General features: G+C 44.3%; 1 protein-coding gene across 10 annotated transcripts in view; it reads left to right on the top strand.

The window, feature by feature from the left end:
* ldb1b (LIM-domain binding 1b) overlaps positions 1-21,929 on the top strand; it is a 37,744-nt gene that overhangs the window by 4,664 nt on the left and 11,151 nt on the right. For 3 of the 10 annotated variants that reach the window (XM_066647001.1, XM_066647000.1, XM_066647003.1), the window contains 3 exons: positions 259-386; positions 3,085-3,182; positions 4,626-4,798. In XM_066647001.1, coding sequence (XP_066503098.1) covers positions 4,771-4,798 — 28 coding nt within the window. In that variant the 5' untranslated portion in view covers positions 259-386; positions 3,085-3,182; positions 4,626-4,770. Of the gene's footprint in view, positions 1-258; positions 387-2,711; positions 2,923-3,084; positions 3,183-4,625; positions 4,799-13,383; positions 13,458-19,319; positions 19,444-19,476; positions 19,831-21,929 lie in introns of those variants that run through there. The other 7 variants (XM_066647002.1, XM_066647008.1, XM_066647006.1 and 4 more) reach the window with 7 other exon arrangements.

Genomic DNA, 21,929 nt, shown 5'->3' on the forward strand with positions numbered 1-21,929 from the left:
CGTCTCTACAGCTGATCTGGGGTCAGTAGCTGAGGTTTCACACATAATGGCCACTCTCAGGTTATAGATCTGATCAGCTGACGTGGAAACCACTTGTAAAAAGCTGAAGGGACTACATCAGGGGCAGCAGAGCAAACACACAGGGCAGGGGAACAGGAGCGCATGGCTTTCCCTATAGGGTTGCTTCTTTTGCTGAAGTAGTTCTCTCTCTCTCTCCCCCACACTCTTTTTTTGTTCTCTCTCTTTCTTCTTGCTCAGAAAAAAAAGGAATGCCCTCCTACATAGAGGCAGAAACATCTGTTAGGGAGCCGCAGAGGAGCTAGAGAGACGACTGGCTTTAACAGACAAATTCATCACAGACTGCAGAGTGGTAAAGCTTCTCAGAGGTAAGGGACTACACACACACACACACACACTCACTCACTGACTCGCATGGCAGAAACCACAGAGGAAAGGTAGCATATGAGTACACACACACACAGACACACACACACAAACACGTTTGTTTTTCAACATTTCTGTACCATGAGGTCATCCATATATGTTTGTATTAAATGTATGTATGTGTCTGTGTGTTATAATGACATAAAAAAAAATCAAAACCTCACAGAAATGTCCTTCTGATGTGTGTGTGTGTGTGTGTGTGTTATATATAAATATATGATTTTTATAAATATGTTTCATGAAGAGGTTTGAGTGTAATTTGCACTTGAAGTATGTAAATATATGTTTGTACTGTTTTTTTTAATATGGTTTATGTGCAGCTAGACGTGTTCGAGCACATTGTTATATTTTGTTTTTTCTTTTCTGGGTAAGCATCTATCCACGTGTGTGTGTGTGTGTGTGTGTGTGTCTGTGTGTTTGCATGTGTGTGCGCGCGCGTGTGTTTGTGTGTTTATGTGCATGTGTGTGCACTCTTGTCCTGCGTGCGTGATCACAGCTCTGCCACATTGCCATGACGACGGTGCCCTGTATGGGTAAAGTGGGATGGCTCTGTGGCTAATCCCCCGCCTCCTCACGCTGCTCTCCTTCTCTGCTCTTTTTTTTTCTCTTTCTGTCTCTCATCCGCTTCTGTTCCTCATCCCTCTTTCCCTGTCCCTAACTAATTAGCTCCATTGCGCTTTCTCTGTCTCTCTCTCTCTCTCTCTCTCTCTCTCTTACTAAAAGGGGAGGTGTGTGTGCGTTTGTTTTTGGGGGGTGTGTTTGATAGAAATAAAAAGAATTCTGAAGGGGGAATTGAAATGAAAGTTTCTGAGAGAAGGGGAAAAAACTGAGTTTGACGATACAGATAGCGAGAGAGAGAGAAAGAAAAGGTAGAACTAGAGAATGAAATAGTGAATGGAGGTGAAAAAGATTAAATAGAGAGAAAATCAGAGTGTGGACGAGAAATGGGAGAATCACAGAAGGAAGGAGGAGAGCCAGGGAGAGAGAAATGGAGAGAGGCAGAGAATGAGAGGAGGAGAGAAAGAGAAGAGAAGTGAAGGATGAAGAGTTATTCATTATGTGGCACCTTTAGTTCCAAATTGGCGTAACCTTTCCAGTTTCCAGAAGATGAGAGGGAATTTCCACAGGAGCCCTCCTTCTCCGTACGCATCAAAGTATGGATAAAAAGCAAAGAAAATGTGGCATTTGTGTGTGTGTGTGTGTGTGTGTGTGTGTGAGAGAGAGAGAGAGAGAGAGAGAGAGAGTGTAACAGGGGAAGCGCAAGGCAGACAGTCAGGGAGAGAAAAGTATACAGAGAGGAAGCTCAAAAGGAAGAGACTGATAGTGATGAGAGAGAGAGAGAGAGGTGAGAGAGAGAGAGTAAATGAGGTAAACAGAAACTAGTGTATATTTGTTTGTGTGTGTTTGAGATGGTCGAGAAAGAGAGATGATCTGATTGTGCTGTGAATGTGAAGCACACTGAAAGAGCCAGCATATCTCTCTCTCTCTCTCTCTTACTCTGTATTCCTCTCTCTCTTTCTCTCTCTCTATCTCTTTTTTTATCTCCATCATTGTTATTCTATCTCTCTAGTCTATCTCTCACGGACTCTGTCCCTCTTTCTCCTACTGTCACCCCCCCACCCCCAACCAACCTGCTTCAGAGAGATGTTTACGCCACTCCAGCTCCTGTCACGCAAGCGTACAATCCTCCAAATATGCTTCCCATCTCTCCATTTCTCAGCAGTTTACTTCCCTCTCATCAGTCTCTGACTCAGTCTCTCTCATGTTCTCTCTATTCATCCTCATGTACTGTCAAGCCTTTGTTTCCCTCACCTGTATAGACTGACCTGAGCTGTGGCACAGGGCACAGTGTTATTACATCACATACCTGCGCAGATACTTTAATGAGGACATGGCTGTTTGCACTGACGTAAATCGTTCCGAACCAGTGAAGCAGCTCCATGATCCTGGGCAGGAGTGGGTCAGTTCAGATGATATTCAATGGACTCATTTTGTTTCATTGAGGTTAAGAATTAATCATGAACAATTCCTTATACAGTTTCAGTCAAAACAAAGAATTCATATTATATTTGAATATAAAAGTGGGGCGGCACGGTGGCGCAGCAGGTCGCAGTCACACAGCTTCAGGGACCTGGAGGTTGTGGGTTCGAATCCTGCTCCGGGTGACTGTCTGTGAGGAGTGTGGTGTGTTCTCCCTGTGTCTGCGTGGGTTTCCTCCGGGTGACTGTCTGCGAGGAGTGTGGTGTGTTCTCTCTGTGTCTGCGTAGGTTTCCTCCTGGTGACTGTCTGCGAGGAGTGTGGTGTGTTCTCCCTGTGTCTGCGTGGGTTTCCTCCGGGTGACTGTCTGTGAGGAGTGTGGTGTGTTCTCCCTGTGTCTGCGTGGGTTTCCTCCGGGTGACTGTCTGTGAGGAGTGTGGTGTGTTCTCCCTGTGTCCGCGTGGGTTTCCTCCAGTCCTTTCAGTCCAAGAACACATGTTGGTAGGTGGATTGGCCCGTAGTGTCCGTAGGTGTGAGTGTGTGCCACCCTGCGAAGGACTGGCGCCCCCTCCCGGGTAGACCCACCACGACCCTGAACTGGATAAGCACTTACAGATAATGAATGAATGAATAAATATTGAGTTTGTTCCCACCTTTCTGCAGGTCTCCTTGAACGTTATTATCAGAGCATTACTGTGAATCAGACACTGATGCTGGGTGTTAGGTTCTGGATCACAATCACCACTGAAAGCAGTACAAAGGTATTGTGAAGCACACATACACTCCACATGACATGAAGAGTTCTCCTTTTTATTTTCCTGACACTTGTCATTGGGAATGGTGACATTAGGCTCGTTTGCAGCCCTTTTCTTTAGTGATAAATCAAGTTGTATCCGTACACAATGTAATTCCTTTCTCTTCACATTGAATTAAGTCCTTCACTATGGATAACAATCACAGATCTTGTCAGTAACCACGTGAATAATTTAACGTCCCCAGGTAAACCTTATCCAGCGCAAATAGGGCTTTAAATGAAATGAGTCAGAGGCGAGGGTCATGACCCTTGCGCATCCGCACATGCGTAGAGACTAGACAGGTCAGCGGTGACCTCTGTTACTCGCTCCTATGTGCAGTGGGAGCTCTGCTCTCGGTGGCTTCCTCCCATTAGTCTCTCTCTCTCTCTCTCTCTCTCTCTCTCTCTCTCTCTCTCTCTCTCTCTCTCTCTTTCTCTTTGGTCTATAATGTCCTTGCCCTCCCCCAGCCTGCAGAGCTGTTGTGTAAGACTGGATGGATGACAAAATGCGAAAGAGAGAGACGGCAAGAGATGGGACAAAAGAGAGGTGTGGGGACGAGCAAATGAAGCGAGGGCAGGCATGGAACCAGGAGTAAGAGAGAGGGAGAAAATGAGCAGAAAGATGTCAGATGACCGCACGCTCCCTCCCCTCCCTCGCCTGTTTGCAGTGGACGCTTGTCGGCGGTAACAAGCCACTCAGACAGACCCCCCCCCATCAAACCCCACCATCCCACTCTGCTGCCACCAGAATCCCACTGACACAGCTCATCTGGAAACACAGGGCAGGGAAACAAGCCTTGTACATCTTTAAGGGGGAAAAGAGAGGAGAGATAGAGCGAGAGAAAGAAAATGAGAGACACGCATCACATGGTTGTTATTCTTTGAAATCTGCTGCTCAGGTCACTTTGACAGCCTCTCTTTCTCTCTTTCTCTCGCCCTCCTTTTCTCCCCTCCCTTCACTCTTTCTTTCTGTTTCTCTCTATATCTCTCTCTCTCACACACACATATAATCAGTCACTCTCTCGCTCTCTCTTTCTCTCTCCTCCCACCTGCACTGCTATCAGCACACTAATAAGTGAGAGTGTACAGTCGAGGCAGCAGCAGGGCTGCAACTCTCCCTCTCTCTCTCTCTCTCTCTCTCTCTCTCTCTCTCTCTCTCTCTCTCTCTCTCTCTGCTCTCATTCCTTTGTGCTCTCATTCTTTTTTTAACCTTTCCCTCCCTCCGTCCCTCTCACGTTCTCACACACTCTCGCCCTCCCTCTCTCTCTCTCTCTCTCTCTCTCTCACACACACACACACACACTCTCACTCTCCCTGGTTCTCACTCTCTCTCTCTCTCTCTCTCTCTCTCTCTCTCTCTCTCTCTCCCCTCGCTGTGCATACGTGCGTGTGTGGACCTTTTGGAAAACAGACGCCCATGTGAGCAGCAGGCGGGCAGCAGCAGAAGCAGGAGCAGCAATAAGAGGACCGAGGGAGAAGGAAGAAGAGAAGAGAAGCGAGGGAATCGCTCCACCTTTCTCTCGGAGCGGCGGCGGCAGGGACAGGCATGTGAGAAGATGTCCGTGGGAGGCTGCGCGTGTCCGGGTAAGCAAGCGCCCCCCTCGAGCTGTCGCCGTGACTACCGCCGGAGAGAAAGTGTGTGTAAGAAGGAGAGAGAGTGAGTGAGTGAGTGAGGGAGGGAGAGAGAGAAGGAGCTTGTTGTCAAGTGTGTGGCTGTGGCGAGAGGAGAGAGAGAGAGGAGGTGGCCTTTTTTTTTTGTTGCAATGACATATGGGAAGGCACAGAAGGTACAAACATGTTTGGGGAAAACATGGCTGCCCCCTGTTGTACTCTCTGGAGCTGTGGGTACATGCTTTCAGTACTTCTTCCATGCTTGTGCTTCACAGCGACTGCTGTTCTGGGTTTTGAGGGAAGAGTGGAAAAGAGGAGACATGGAAGAGTTTGGCCGTGGTTTTCATTTCCTCCAGCATGCACAGCTGGTTTGCATTGGGGACAGTCATGGCTCGGGTTGCCTTGTTGTGGCTCCTGTTGTTGTTGATCGTTTCATGGCCTTAATTCTGAACAGGCTGAGCAGGGGGAAATGAAGATTTTTTTTATGCTGTTTTCATCAGGGTTGCCAGTTTTATGTTGGAAAGCAGATGTGAAAAACCCCTAGGTAGAGGATTTTTTAAGAGACATTTCCTAAGTGCATTGGTAACAGGCCAAAAGTCATTATAAATATACTGTCATACAGTGTGGAAGGCTTTGTATCAGACGTCGCATTGACAGGAGGCCGAGGGTCATAGTAGTCATAATATGTCACCTGGCAACCCTTAGTGTCATGGTATCTAGGATACGTATGTTTGTTATTGGACGGTGTAACTGTGTATGTATGTGATCTCTACGTTCGGCCGATCTCAGCTGTGTTTTTGGTGCCTATATTCTGTCATCACCAATGTTTCCATGGTATTTCTGTGAGCTCACATCAACAAGTGTCTGTTTCAGACTCACAGCAGCACTCCGGGTACGGTTCACACAGACCCTGGGATTTCAGTTTGCATTTAGAAGGATAATCAGCTGCTTGAATGATGTTAATACGATCGGTGCGTATTTTAGGAGTGCCTCTGGACAGTGGACAGTGGACGTTTTACAGAATTGCAAGAGAATTAAACATTTGAGCCTTGGTTTCTCGTTGTTTTCATGTGCTTAAGAAGTTTTGGTACACCACTGTGTTTCTTCGTCATGTTCTTTTGAGTCTTGATTGTTCTCTGTGGTTGTTCCTTCTTCAGAATGCTGTTACGTAGCTTTTCCATTTGGGAAAAAAAACACACAGCCTCTCTCTGTGTTTAATCATGATCCTTTTCGGGAAGTTTGTTCATAGTTTCAGGGTTTTATAACTCTGCGTTTTGGCCCAGCAGATGAATGTATCCACTTCGCCTGGTTGAGTCTGAACCTGGGCTCATAGCACAGCCTGAGCACAGCAGTGAGAAAACACACTGACCGCTTAGTGCAAAATTATTGATAAAATGTGTTTAGAGGGTGTGCCCACTCCTCACTCAGGGAAAGCGTACGCAGACTGTGGGAGGTAAAGACGCAGGTGGTCTGGATATACAAGGATATTGACACAAACACACACACACCGTGGCTCCAGTAGGGGGCGACTCTGCAGATATGCCCCCACTACCCTCTCTGGTGCTCTCTCTCTCTCTCTCTCTCTCTCTCTCTCTCTCCTCCTGCTGGGTTGATGTAATTTCACAGTCTTGTGCAGCTGATATCTCCGCTCTGACGCTCAGAGTCATTGCGCAGAGTGACAGTCGCCCCGGCGACAGCCCACCAAATCACCGAGAGAGAGGAGCAAAGGGATGAGGTAGAGGGAGAGAAAGGATGTCATAAAGAAAAGCAGAAAAAAGATAACGTGAGCAGGTTTTATAGAACACTGAGCATGGAGAAGCAGACACAGATATTGTGAAAATCTAATTTAACCAGTTTCCCCCCTTTCCCCGTGTGTGTCCGGTCAGCCCTGACGTGTCTGCTGTCTGAAGTTAGTTTCAGAATGAAAACGATTATTCTTAAACTCACTGTTTAAAGCAGTCGTATGCCGCTGGAGGCTGGATGGAGGGAGCTGGCTGTGCACCCCCCCTTTTGTGGTGGTGTGGTAACAAGCTGGGGAAGAAGAAACCAGAGCTTCGACCTGGGAGGCAGAGCTCAGAGCCAAGACTGAGGCAGGGCTGAGGCCACAGGGCTCTCCTCACTGGGGTTGCAGCCCTGAGTGTCTAATGGTGTAAGGTCAATGAAAAACAGGGGGCCAGTGGCTTGCCACGTATGTAAAAGTTTTTAATTTGAGTGAAGGGTAAACTGCACACACTGCCGTCTTCTGATGTATTGAACTTTATTTAAAATGGTCAAGGCTTTGCAATAATTAATTGAAGCCTGTTCCTCTTGTTTGCGAAGTGCGAAGGCTTGCGTACGCTTCCCTGAGACATTTGGCCAGTCACTGCTTTTTTTTCATAAATGCACACACAGCATCACTGGCCAGATAAACACACTTTGAGAAGAACGCTAACCAACCAGTTCTTTTAGTGTCCTATCGGATGCTTGTGTTGGCCAGAGAGGGAACTTCATCCTATCTTCCTAGAGAGGCTGAGGACAACTCTCTTGTTTGTGGGAATTGAACTCGGTTTCCAGATTAAAGAGCCAAGGCTTAGACAGTTGCGCCTCCTCTGAGACTCGTTTTAAAATGTAAACAACATTTCATATTGTGTGAAGTGCATATCATAGAGTCATTTGGAAATGACTGAACTCTGATATTAACAGTCAGGGCTTCTCTTTTCCTGAACTCTGTCTTTAGGACCGCGTGTCGCTATCTGAGAGGACGAACAGCGTCTCGATCCCAGTCGTGCCACCACACAGGCGTCGTGTTTTATTTCTGTTATCGTAGAGTTCACCGAGGCGATGCCATCTCCGGCTCCCAAAGCAGCGGTCAATCAAGCAGACCCGTGACATTTGTGCCCTGACTCAAGATCCGATAACATTTCATCCTCCAAGGCAGCTCTCAGTCATGTCCACAGCCGAGAGTTTTCTCATCGCGCGCATTCCTCTTTACTTGAGCCGAGAGCTTGAAGAACATTAACAAAGAGTAAATCCCTCAAACCCTTTCTGTGTTGTTCTTTTTTTCCCCCTTTGTTTTATGGCCGTGTCCCAGAAGGTTTACAAGATGGCCTTCTTGTCCCTTTTTCTCCCCACTCCTCATAAAGCCGAGGTCTCTCTGAGCACGCCTGCTTATTCTCAAGAGCATCTGTTCACTCACTCTGTTGCAATATCATATCAATAAAGTTTTATGAACCATTAAATAGGTTCATATGATTCATTTGTTCAGTGCCTGTGTGCGGCGAACCCGGCGGATGTTTGCATCATTTAGAACAAGATGTCTCATAGACTGTCAGTCAAAAAAAAAAAGAGCTTTGGTTTTTTCGCTCATACTAAGCCTGGAAGTGGCAGCGAATTTGCATTTTAATAAGCGTAAATGATGAACGAGACTTATTAATGCGATTTGGAGGGGTGAGTGACTCGTGGCCTGTTTTTTGGACTATTTTGCATCCTTGTGTTTTTGGAGTGCGCTTCGTGTGTGGGTGTGCAGAGTGCGGAAAATACGGCGAGTGCGGCTGGTTAATGGCCTGTGTCTGCAGCTCTGTTGCGTGATTGGTGGTTGTAAAGGAGCATTTGAGCATCTATTGGTCGTGTTTGTCGTATTTTGGTCTGAGAATGGGCTTTGTTCATGGTCTGTGGTCAGAGAGAAATGTGTCGGCTTAGCAAAGAGTGTGAGGGAGAAAGAGAGAGCATTAGAGCAGAGAGAAGGAGAGATAGAATTCAGCGGCAGAGAGAGAGAGCGAGTAGCATGCTCTGTGTAAATCTGGAGTGTTTACATTCCTCTGTGATGTTGAGCAGTAGATTCTGCCCCCTACTTGTGTGGTCTTGTGTTTTGCATTTGCGTGAGTGTGTGTGTGTGTGTGTGTGAGTGTTATGACACATATCTAATATCACACAATAAATATATATCTCAATATTTACACAGAAAATGAATCCTCTTACAGATTGGCTGCGTAGAACCTCAGTAAAACAACAGAAACAGCTCAAATAAACAAACATTACTCACCGCTGCCCCCTTACGGTGTTATCAACAAACATCGTATAAACCATTATCATCCACTGCTGCTTTTTTTTTTTTTTACAGACTCAGGGCTGGTATTTGTTTTATAAACCAATAACCGCCATTTAGTTTATGTTTTAAAACCTACCTTTGTGGTCAGCTTTAACAATTATGTAATGACCAGACTTTCTTAGACACAGTTTGGAATTTCTTCAAAAAATCTCTTCCAACTGCGTTACCCCTGAGCCCCTTGCGCTAAATCTTATTTAGCATATGTCTGTAAAAGTGCATGTTGTGGACTGCCAGCCTTCAGACACTTCCGACCATGGCTGAATCTCAAATGGCTCTGTTCTCTCTATGTAGCACGTTATAAAGTTCATAAATTAAAAATATCTACACCCACTCATTGTGCATTGTGTGACATATAACAGCCCTTTATTTTCAGTCTGAAGGGGTTTCTAGTGTTTGGGGGACTATCTGAGTGTCTGTGCCATAGTTTCATGACCTGTGTAGTGCACTCCTCTGCAACGCCATGGCGATGTAAACACCCCAGCATCAGTAGCAGTGTTGAGCTGACTTTGCTAACGTATTAATTCTTTGGCGGACCCCTGATGACACACAAATTGCAAATTTATTCCCCCCCAGCTAAACTCCAGCAGAGGAATTGAAATATCTTGCGACAGGGAAAGACTTTATCGTTCTATCCGTGCCAATTCATAGCAAAATTATCCCAGAACTTTCAGAGAATTGCAAGAAGATAATTCTGAAAACGTGTGGACAGGGTCTTTAACAGAGCTGTTAATATATAGCCATTTGCTGTCACCTTCAGTGTCCTCAGGTCACAAGCTCCTTCCCACCTTACTCTTTCTTCTGCTTCCTCTCTGACCCCTCCTTTTCTGTTCTCTCTCTCTCTCTTTCTCCCCCTCTCTCCCCCACCCCTCATGTGGCCGTGCGAGCAGAGGTCGGTGCGCTTTCTCATGCGGCGAGTCACATGGTGCACGCTTGATTAGAGGAAAATCACTTAAAGCACAGCGGCACTAAAATGGCAACCCAGTGCAGTTACACAAGACACAGGCTGGAAAAAAGAGGGACGAGCAAAAAAGAACAAGGAGGACAGCATGAGGGTGCTTGTGTCAGAGAGTGAGAGGGGAGAGAAATGGAGAGGGAGGGAGAAAAAGAGAGACCGGAAGGGAGAGAGAGATGGAGAGAAAGAGATATAGACAGGGAATGAGTGAGAGAGTGAGGGAGAGGGAGGGAGGGAGGGTTAGGGAGCGAGAAAGAAGCTCACTTAGCCTGTGTGTGTGTGTGTGTCTGTGTGTGTGTGTGCGTGCGTGCATGTTTGGCTGGCAGACTGATCTGTCATTGGCCAGGCTGTCTCCACACATCAGACCTGTCTCCCAGCAGCCACGGATCTGGAACAAAATGGCTTCCTGTGCCAAGAACACAGCAGCATCAGGGCAATGTCACTTACCCATCAGCCCCCAGGCAGCACGAGTGCAGAAAGAAAGAAAGAGAGAGAGAGAGAGAGAGAGAGATGTGTGAACACACTTTAAATCACAGCCACAGAGCCATGTCACTGTAAGCGTGTTAAGATATTACAGAAAGGCTGAGATTTCACACGAGGACTGGATGAAGAAAAGCCACTGGTATTTGTTTACAGCACGACGCATAATGTAATGTGCAGTTGGCTATATTTTTTTCCATGTTCAGGGACTGCGTATTACATTATTGCAAGTCAGAAACCTCTTTTTATTTACTGCTTTGATCAAAACAGCCATGAAGATGTAGATGAAAAGCTAATATTAATATCCACACTCTAAAAGATGGGGAAAGTTTTTGAAGTGAGAAACACTCGTCTCCTAACAGCTGTGCATCGAGACCTGAGCATGCAACCAGGAGATGTGTGGAAACAATCACACATTACAGACTGTAACCCGTCTGTTGCTGCAGTTTGTCAGCTGTACTCTGCCTCATTCATAATTGGTCAGTTTCTGGTCACAGGAGCTCTGTTGACCTCTTATTATTTGGGTCATGAAGCATTCACTGACACTGACATTGTAGTAGTAGAGAGAGTGTGTGGCTCTGCAATGAGTGTAGAGTGGTATACTACACATACTAGTGTCAAAACCTCTAACCGACCATGGCATACTTCACTGACCGGCTCCAAAACTCCTTCATGTTTCAGTCCTTCTTCTTTTTACTATTTTATAATAGTTTTTCGTAAAATGCAAACCTCATTTAACCCATGTTTTGGTTTTCTTGGTGTTAATAGACCTTTTATTGGTCTATATAGTTGTTGTTGATGCTTTTTTGCCAGTTGTTGCCCATCATTATTCCATGCTGTTGATGTTATGAAGCACAAATGCAATGCTACGGTTTCAGTCCATTTCAGTGCAGCACACAAACTGAAGTGCTGTTTCAAAATGATTTATGCTTGATATAATTGACTTATATAAAATATTATATTCTGATATTAAGCTGAAGAGTCTTCTTTTCTTATGAAACAGATATTAAAAATCTGTAATTTTCTGTATTTATTAATTGCAGACATATGTGCTTGTCTTACATTTTATATACCCGAATATGACAGGCTGACCACAAGATGGCGCCTGTTTGACAGCATCTAAACCACTTAGCCTTCTGGTCGCATGGCATCACGTTTGATCTTGTTTTGGACTCAGCTCATTTAGTCCTAGAATGACATATATTTATTATCTATATCATTAGGAAAATACGACTTCAGGGAAGGACGTGAAGCTGGACAGAGCAGTTCAAGGCATCACAGCTGGGAAGCACTGCTCTTGTACATTTAAAACCATCTATTCCTAATCTCACATCACAATGGCTGGTGTGATCATTGAGGATGTCATCTGAGACCCGCTCTGTCTGTCTGTAGCCTCGCCAGCCTGGCAGATCTAGAGCCAAACACTGTGATCAGCACTTCAAAACAGCATTGATCTGAGGCTTAACGCTACAGAAATACAGCAGCCCCAGTGGGAGACCTGTCAATCACTCAGATAACACGCCCCACTCTTTGTGGTGATGAGCAGTAATGTATCATGACGGGTATTTCCTTCAGCTGCAGTCCACAGTATTTCCATAAGCTTTGGCTTTTGAAGGAACTCACATCGGATTTCTACCTAATGGACTATTACATTCAGTGCATTTACCTTTATGATAATATAAATAAATAAATAAGATATTATATACTGTGTTATATATAATATGAACTGTTATTCAAAATGGGGCGGCACGGTGGTTCATCAGGTAGTGTCGCAGTCACACAGCTAAAAGGGGCCTGGAGGTTGTGGGTTCGAGTCCCGGTGACTGTCTGTGAGGAGTGTGGTGTGTTATTCCTGTGTCTGCGTGGGTTTCCTCCGGGTGACTGTCTGTGAGGAGTGTGGTGTGTTCTCCCTGTGTCTGTGTGGGTTTCCTCCGGGTGACTGTCTGTGAGGAGTGTGGTGTGTTCTCCCTGTGTCTGCGTGGGTTTCCTCCGGGTGACTGTCTGTGAGTAGTGTGGTGTGTTATTCCTGTGTCCGCGTGGGTTTCCTCCCGGTGACTGTCTGTGAGGAGTTGGTGTGTTCTCCCTGTGTCTGCGTGGGTTTCCTCCGGGTGCTCCGGTTTCCTCCCACGGTCCAAAAACACACGTTGGTAGGTGGATTGGCGACTCACAATGTCCATAGGTGTGAGTGTGTGAATGAATGTGTGAGTGTGTGTGTGTGTGTGTGTGTTGCCCTGTGAAGGACTGCCGACCCCTCCAGGGTGTATTCCCGCCTTGCGTCCAATAATTCCAGGTAGGCTCTGGACCCACCGTGACCCTGAACTGGATAAGCGCTTACAGACAATGAATGAATGAATGAATGTCTCTCTTAATCTCTTAATGACTTTGAAATTTTGGTAAAATTAGTGGGATTCAGAAAATAGAAAATATAGATAATGTTTTTAAAACTACATTTAAATTCACTGCGACTAATTATGTAATTAACAATACACTTATATAATTACATCATTTTTAAAAAATCTGTTTTTTTTTTTTACTACAAACCAGTGGAATATAATTGGTTTAATAAAATATATTTGGTCAGACTAGATAGCAGTAAGCGTGGGTGTGTTGAGTTTGCTGTTGTGAAAAAGACTCGGCTATACATTATGTTTTTGCAACTTTAAAAAAATCTCTGCTTGTTGCCTCCTTTGGGGCCGTAGCGTAGGTTTGTTTAGCTCCAGACTGACAGTAAGAGCTGGATCGTTAGCAGAGTGGGGGGCAGTAATGGGGAATACGGACTGTTATCGGCCTGTGGCAGATGCGTGCCTCAAGACTTCCTGTAGTCTAGTGAACAGAAGGTGGGTAAGAGAGTCTTCAACCCCCTCCATTACTTCACTACAGCCCTTAACACCACAGGCTGGGCAGTACAGATATCTACCCGTAAAAGAGAGAGAGAGAGCATGTGTGAGTGAGTGAGTGAGTGAGTGAGAGAGAGGAAAAGAAACAGATAAATATAAAGGGAAAGTCACAAGCTTGTGATAGTCACCCCATCATTCACAGTATTAAGAGTTAGAACTGGCAGCAGCAGGGAGTAGTGGAACTTTGCATCATGTCCGATCAAATGGAAACAGCCGGTAAGAAAAGAGGCTTCTGTTTTCCTTTCAGGGTTGATATGATAGTTTGGTGAACAATAGAAATGACCGGTTTTCCTGTAAATGGAAAGCTCTGAGAATAAAAATCATGTTTGGCGTATACTGCCACCACATCACCGTTAGTGAACCCACTTATAGTGTCTTTATTATGGAACAATGTGATTGGTTATTAAGACTGTCCAACAGGAAACAGGCTTCAAATTTCAAAACATTAATGTAATGCACAAAGTTTGCAATGGCTGACGCTACTGTTTCTGGCTTTTAAAAAGAAGGGTGATGTAAACAATAGAAAGACACAGCGGGAGAAATAGAGAAACAGTGAAAGTAACACCACCTCGTCACTTTTAGTGTATGGACTTGTTGTGTACGTCAGTAGGGAACAGTGGGACTTTTCATCGTGACTGACCAACTGGAAACAGGCAGTAAGAAAAGAGCCTTTCCGCTCTCCTCATGTGGCTTTTCTATCCTGTCTCCTCGATGACTCCTGGCTTTAGAGTCTGAACAAGGCTCAGTGGCAGGCCTGCTGTGCACACTTCTGCTGCGTCTCCTTCTTTCAAACGTTTTAATGAAGTTCCGAAGCCGTCCCATATGCACACTTTGGTTCGCATGCTGTGCTGGAATTGCCATTGCTTGGTCCGCCCAGCCGGGGTCATACTGCAAATTGCTGACTTTAGATTAGCTGCCTTCTCACTCGCACTGCTGACCATAGGGGTGCAAATCTCTGACCTCGAATATGATTATGATGCATTCTGAGTTTTACACATTTTACCAGGATTCGGTTGTAGTTTGTATTTCAGGAGGATTTTAGAAATTATCAGAGGATTTTATGTGTGGGTTTGTACTACTTTATAAATAGCCAAAGGTGTTAATTCTTCTTAAATTGTGTGTATATTTAAAAGCATGTTTTTATTATTAATATTGGAGGCATAGAAGCATTTTTCATTCTGATAGATATAAGAATTTTCCAGCTAAACCTGATTCCAAGCATCCCTAAGCATCCCAAAAAAAAGGGCTTTAGAGTGCCTAGGCTTTGTAAGCGAGGCCTGTGCCTGTGTCACACTGTGACAGCTGAAAGCCAAAGCAGTGGTCAGAGTTTGACACCCCCATGAGGGGATTAACCCCTGAGAAGCATTTTACTGGCTGATCACAGCCCTTCTGGTAAAGACACCACTAAAGCTTCTATAGTGCCATGGGGCTCATGGAGGCTTAAACACAACACAGTGGATTCTAGCCCAATACATGCAGAAAAGAATTGATACACATGCATGCGTGATAGGCTAGTATCTACATTTTGAGAAGAAATTAGATTCTTCAGTTCAGACCTTACTACCATTATGCCGTTACTAAAAATATGACCAAATAATTATATATGTTACTGAAAAAGCCATTTTTTAAAAGGGACATCTACAAATTATCTCAGATATTTTCTTCATATTTTTAGGATGTTAAGGAATCTTAAGTGTCAGAGCCTCAGTATGTTCTATTTGAACACATTTCCCAAACACGAGATGCCTGGGGGCGGCACGGTGGCGGAGCAGGTAGTGTTGCAGTCACACAGCTCCAGGGGCCTGGAGGGTTTGATTCCCGCTCCGGGTGATTGTCTGTGAGGAGTGTGGTGTGTTCTCCCTGTGTCTGCGTGGGTTTCCTCCGGGTGACTGTCTGTGAGGAGTGTGGTGTGTTCTTCCTGTGTCTGCGTGGGTTTCCTCCAGGTGACTGTCTGTGAGGAGTGTGGTGTGTTCTCCCTGTGTCTGCGTGGGTTTCCTCCGGGTGACTGTCTGTGAGGAGTGTGGTGTGTTCTCCCTGTGTCTGCGTGGGTTTCCTCCGGGTGACTGTCTGTGAGGAGTGTGGTGTGTTCTCTCTGTGTCTGCGTGGGTTTCCTCCGGGTGACTGTCTGTGAGGAGTGTGGTGTGTTCTCCCTGTGTCTGCGTGGGTTTCCTCCGGGTGACTGTCTGTGAGGAGTGTGGTGTGTTCTCTCTGTGTCTGCGTGGGTTTCCTCCGGGTGACTGTCTGTGAGGAGTGTGGTGTGTTCTCTCTGTGTCTGCGTGGGTTTCCTCCGGGTGACTGTCTGTGAGGAGTGTGGTGTGTTCTCCCTGTGTCTGCGTGGGTTTCCTCCGGGTGACTGTCTGTGAGGAGTGTGGTGTGTTCTCTCTGTGTCTGCGTGGGTTTCCTCCGGGTGACTGTCTGTGAGGAGTGTGGTGTGTTCTCCCTGTGTCTGCGTGGGTTTCCTCCGGGTGACTGTCTGTGAGGAGTGTGGTGTGTTCTCCCTGTGTTTGCATTGGTTTCCTCCAGGTGACTGTCTGTGAGGAATTTGGTGTGTTGTGTCTGCGTGGGTTTCCTCTGGGTGACTGTCTGTGAGGAGTGTGGTGTGTTCTCCCTGTGTATGTGTGGGTTTCCTCCGGGTGCTCCGGTTTCCTCCCACAGTCCAAAAACACACGTTGGTAGGTGGATTGGCGACTCAAAAGTGTCCATAGGTGTGAGTGTGTGAATAAATGTGTGTGAGTCTGTGTTGCCCTGTGAAGGACTGGCGCCCCCTCCAGGGTGTATTCCCGTCTTGCACCCTATAATTCCAGGTAGGATCTGGACCCACTGCGACCCTGAACTGGATAAGCGGTTACAGATAATGAATGAATGAATGAGGTGCCTGAAAGGTACAATTTTGGGAAATTTGCTCTAATGAGCTTTGGCAGGCTTTTAAAATTCAGCTTTCCAGTATTTTTCTTTTTAATTGTTTACACAAGAAAATACATTGTTTTTTTTGTTGTTGTTGTTCTGTAATTGTATTAAATATTAAATAGGGAAGTGAAATAACTGATTACAAATAAGCACAAGTAAAAGACCTATTATTCAAACATTCATGTCACACACACACACAAAATGTAGTACTGAAACAAATTGTAATTTATTGTTTCTTGCCTCTGGGCATAAGCATCTATTACTTGTTAACTATGTCAGCCTTGTAGCTCCAACGCAACTACTAAAGAAACACACTTCAAACAGAAACAAGTCCAGGTTGACTGACTACATTTCGGATGAAGAGGAAAACTGTGTTGTGTCTAAATGACGTTTAAAGGTGTAATAAAACACATCCCAGTTGTATAAGGTTCGGACATTTAACTCCTTGCAAAGAACCAATCGAAGAATTAAGATGCTCTAATTGCTTTATTTAAGCTGTCATAGTAAACAGTGCAATCAGCTGTCTGGAGACCTTAAAGGCCCTGGGGGATGGTTCTTTGTGTCCACACAGCTTGAAGAGGCCATGTCAAATCGAGTGGAATCATTACAAGTCAATGATGTCTCACATTACTATACCTTTCCGTCTGTAAACCTGCCTCTGACAGTATCTATATAGTTATGCAATATGGAATTTGTCCATAGGGAGAATAATGAAGAAAGAGAGTGATTGCTCTTCAGGCATTGACAGGAACAGTCTTATGACAGTGTGTTCTCTCCGAGTGTTCTCTCAAATTTATAGAACATAAACATAGAGACATTACTATTGTAAGGAAATTAACTGCTGAGTCATCCACTGGTTAGAAGTTTAGTTTCCAGTAAATTCAGTTTTTTCTGTTTATGTGACACTGGCCCAGGGTCCACACACCATGAAACCACATTTATTGATTTTGATTGTTGACATTAAGTGGCTTGCTATTGACTAGAGTCAGGAATTGATCATTTAAAACTCCCATCCACTTTGTTTTGTATCAGCCAGTGAACATAAAGCTATGAAGTAGGCTAATGCAGTGGGGCTGTTTGGGTTTGTAATTGAATTATTGATTTGTTTAGACATGTTGATGACCATAATCTCTTAGGGATATGCATAGGGTTACGGTTATCGGGTCCTAAACAGCAACATGAAAAATTCTTAATAAAAAATGTGCAATATTGAGTTTTAAATTGACACGTTTATTAATCAAATTTACATTTACCAACGTCTCCCATATCTGAATTTTTAATGATTTAATCCAGTCAGAGCCTTTGTACAAACAGAAGATATGATACGGATGGGGATGATCTTTAGCAGTCTGAGGCCAGAGCCTGATGGAAACATTTGAAACTTTTCATTCAATGGTTGTATTGTACCTTTTTATACAATCAGGTTTCAACTATTGAGATGTAAACAAAGACATTCAAAGTGGTTTGATGTAGAATGGTGAATCTGTAGCTTTATATGTAATTGTGATAATTGTGAAGAAGTGTAAAGTAATATTAAATATTTAAAAAATATATATTATTTGGCAAGGGGCGGAAAGGTGGCGCAGCAGGTAGTGTAGCAGTCACACAGCTCCAGGGGCCTGGAGGTTGTGTGTTTGATTCTCGCTCCGGGTGACTGTCTGTGAGGAGTGTGGTGTGTTCTCCCTGTGTCTGCGTGGGTTTCCTCCGGGTGACTGTCTGTGAGGAGTGTGGTGTGTTCTCCCTGTGTCTGCGTGGGTTTTCTCCGGGTGACTGTCTGTGAGGAGTGTGGTGTGTTCTCCCTGTGTCTGCGTGGGTTTTCTCCGGGTGACTGTCTGTGAGGAGTGTGGTGTGTTCTCCGTGTCCGCGTGGGTTTCCTCCGGGTGCTCCGGTTTCCTCCCACAGTCCAAAAACACACGTTGGTAGGTGGATTGGCGACTCAGTGTCCGTAGGTGTGTGTGAGTGACTGTGTGTGTGTTGCCCTGTGAAGGACGGGCGCCCCCTCCAGGGTGTATTCCCGCCTTGTGCCCAATGATTCCAGGTAGGCTCTGGACCCACCGCGACCCTGAACTGGATAAGCGGTTACAGATAATGAATGAATGAATGATTTGGCAACTGTTTTGCTTTTAAAATGTCCTGAATGTACCTGAAATTATTTATGTATTTTTAAAATGAGTTTAAGGCCAAAACGTTATCTCTAAGCTATAGAAATAACACTCCATGTAATTAACTTTCATGTGATAGATTTCAGACATTAAACTCTTCAGATGTCAGGTTTGTAAGTTGTTGCGGTACATAGTCTCGACACTGGACTCCAGACCGTAAAAGAATGTTCTTGTTTAATCTTATTCTCTGTCACCATTTTGACTCGTTCTTGTTTCTATCTCTGGGTAAAATGGACTTGGAAACTGTTCTTGAGACAATAGCAGCAGTATATTCAAACATAATAAAACCACATTTTTTTCAACATGTGTAAATAATATCCGAACTTAGTTATACATTGATCTTCTAATTCATTATGCAAATGTTTTTTTTGTCTAACATTAACTATTCACTAATGTGAATTTTCACTCGTTTGCTGAGTCATATTTTATATCAGGTCCACGAAATATTGTTAACTATTATATTATTTTTTAATGTAGTAAATGTGTAATAATTAATGTAATATTTTTGTGACATTGTATGTAGATAATACATTTGTAATGACTTTGTAATTAGTTCTATTTTTCCACTTATTTTTATATTCTAAAAAATTGTTAAACGTTTCTAGGTCTTGACTTAAACTCATGAAGTTTCCTGTCTCTGTCTTTCATTGGACTATGGCCCAATCCCTGTCTCAGTCCTAAAACTTGACGTGTCTCCATCTTAAGTCTGTGTCCCAATCCCTGACACCTGGACTCGATGTAACCAGGTCTTGGTCTTGACTCTGAATTGACAGGTCCCTGTATCAGTCTTGTCCCGGACTTGTTTCCCAGTCCCTGTTTTGATACAGAATTGGCTCTGATGATCTTGACATCAGCACTACCTATCACATATCCTTTGGAAATAAGCATTTTACACCAGTACACTCATATTTACATTGTTGTTGTATTACCCAATTATATATACAGGAGGTTTGGACAGTAAGTTGGATTCCCATTCAGATGGGGCTGTTCATATATCAGAAGTCATTTGCAGATATATTTTAATTTATATATATATACTACCTTACAACAGGGGGGAGGGTTAGAAAGGGCGGTGGACACGCTGTGTGGTGTATGTGTGCTCTCCCTGGTTTCATTCTGGGAGAAAAGAGGAGGTGAGAAGCTGGTGGGGGAGAAAGGGAAAAGAGAGAAAGAGAAGGAGGAGGAGGAGGAGGGCCTACAGCTTATTGTTCATGCCTGCCCTGGAACAAAGGGCTTAAACCGGGGTCCATTCGCAAGAGCGCTGGCAGGCTCTCTGGAAATGGGACAAGTCGTCGTGTTAAACTCAGACTAGCTGACTAGGGTTTTGTCCCGAAACCGCGGCTTTCGATGTGTTTTTCGCGGTTGGGCTGATCTCTGAGCTGCGGGACGGTTGGCTTTGCTCCGCTGTAACTCGCTCTCTCTCTCCCTCTCCCTCTCTCTCTCTCGCTCTCTCTCTCCGGCGCAGCTACGGAGCTCCGCTTGGATCCGTAAACACTCGTTTCCGAAAACAATTCTAGCAGGTAAAACGCTGTTTTCACTTTGTCCTTTTCATTTGATCTACTTTTCCCTCGTTTATAATCGAACTGTATGGGCTGTGTGAATAGGTTGCTGTCCCGAAATTCGTCATTTATATGTGTTTATTGTGTTAGTCTCACGCTCGTTGCTAACGTTAACCTGTTAGCTGGATAGCTAGCAGACGTTAGACTTTATACGAAGAGTTCTTGGGTCCAAAAATGACTTTATTCAAAGTATAGTCAAGTTTAATAACGCTTAAATGTTTTTACCCCCCATCCAGTACTGTCCGCTCATATATGGATTATCTTGCTAAATGTTTATTAGCCTGCCTGCTCGGGGTGCGTCCTAAATGGCTCCATGAAGCCTATGTAGTGCACTGTGTCGGTCGTGAAATAACAGCTTCCAAACAAAACTTAGCTTTACATTTCCAATTTAAAGCAGTCTTCAAGCAGTAAGACTTTGTGTGTTGGCAGTTATAGAACTATTGAGCTATAGAAATGATAGTTTTATGGCTTACGGTGTGCACTATTTAGGGAGCATCGAGCAGTTTGAGATGAAGCTGAGACTGTCTTGTGACACAGTAAAATATTTCACACCTTACGTAAAACTTTTCTTGTTTGTTGTGAAATCCAAAGGCATATGCGGGAAAATAAGTTATTTTGACCACATTCTGTCTTTTAGAGCTGTTTTGAAACTGATTTTCATTTATGAAATGAACATCATCTGACATTTCTCTTTCCTTCGTTGATATAAAGTGACCAGTCGTTTTAAAACCAGTTAAAATACACTAAAGATGTGAGGTGGGTGAAATGATGCTCATACGAGAAATTCAAAGCCCAAAAATGTTAAAGAAAAACTTGATTTTGCTTAGTTCTCATTTGCTTAAGTTGACATATCAGCTGCCTTTAAAATAGTTTCTGCATGAAGTCCACATCTGCTCAGCACTGGTTTCATTCATTTAACTTCTGTAACCGTTTCATCCTGATTAGGGTTACAGTGAATCAGGGGCCCACTTGGAATCATTGGGCGCTAAACAGGAATACAGCCTGGACTGGGCTACAGTACCTCACAGGGCATCACCCAGTCATCCAGTCACTCAAAACACCCACACCTACTGAATGTTTGTCATAGCTGTTTGACCTGCCTACATGTTTTTCAAGGAAACCCACACAGACATAGGGAGGACACACCAAGCTCCTCGCAGGCAGGGAACCAAGGAAAGTCTCTCTCCTTTGCCACATTTAATGAAGCATTAAGTTGTTTCCTGTATCGTTTACATTATAGGATATTCAAGGATGTCTCCCCTTCCGAGTAATGGATCACGTTAGGGAAGACAAATGTCCTTTACAGAAGCTTTTGCGGCTGCTTTAGTGGATTTTGCTTCCTCTCTGTCTTGTCAGCACAACTTGTAATGTGGTATATTTTGAGGGAAATTAGATTATTGCCACATTTTAGCCTTTACTGGGGTGTGCTTTGCATGTGTGGGCTGTGTGTGTTTATCAGAAGGGGTGGGTGTTTTGAAGAAAGCAATTTACTGCACAGGAAGTTAGTGTTTGTTGCTTGATTTGATTTCAACAGACAGTCATTAACCACCAGCTGAGCGATCTCTGTTAATGGTATGCTCTTAAGATCTAATGGACTGTTGCTTATTTATTTATTTACTTATCGCTCTTAATGGCCATTCAGTAGTCATTTCTAACCCACCCTGACAAAAAACAACACTTCTTAATTAGAAGCTGTGATTCAGAGGAAGGTTTCGTTTAGGAAGGCTATGAGATCTGAATATATAGAGTCTGATTAGCCAGGGTAAAAAAAAAAACATACAGATGTACATGCCCAAAATGGATTAAATTAATTTCCCTGACAAAAACATTAATCAGAATTTTAATGTTATGTACTCCTAGCAAATGTAGCTGTAATGACAGGATAATTGCAGTGCTCTCCGATGCTGACCCGTGGGCCTTAAAGAGAAGGCACTGTGCAGCGAAGCACCACTGGACAGGACATTTCTGTGGCCAGTGTCAGGCTCCCTTAATTTTTAATGCCTTAAAACCTGAGCTAAATCTTTCATGAAGGCCGTAAACTGATGCAGGAAGTGTTTTCC

This window comes from Hoplias malabaricus, chromosome 16, assembly GCF_029633855.1.
Source record: "Hoplias malabaricus isolate fHopMal1 chromosome 16, fHopMal1.hap1, whole genome shotgun sequence".
NCBI lineage: Eukaryota > Metazoa > Chordata > Actinopteri > Characiformes > Erythrinidae > Hoplias > Hoplias malabaricus.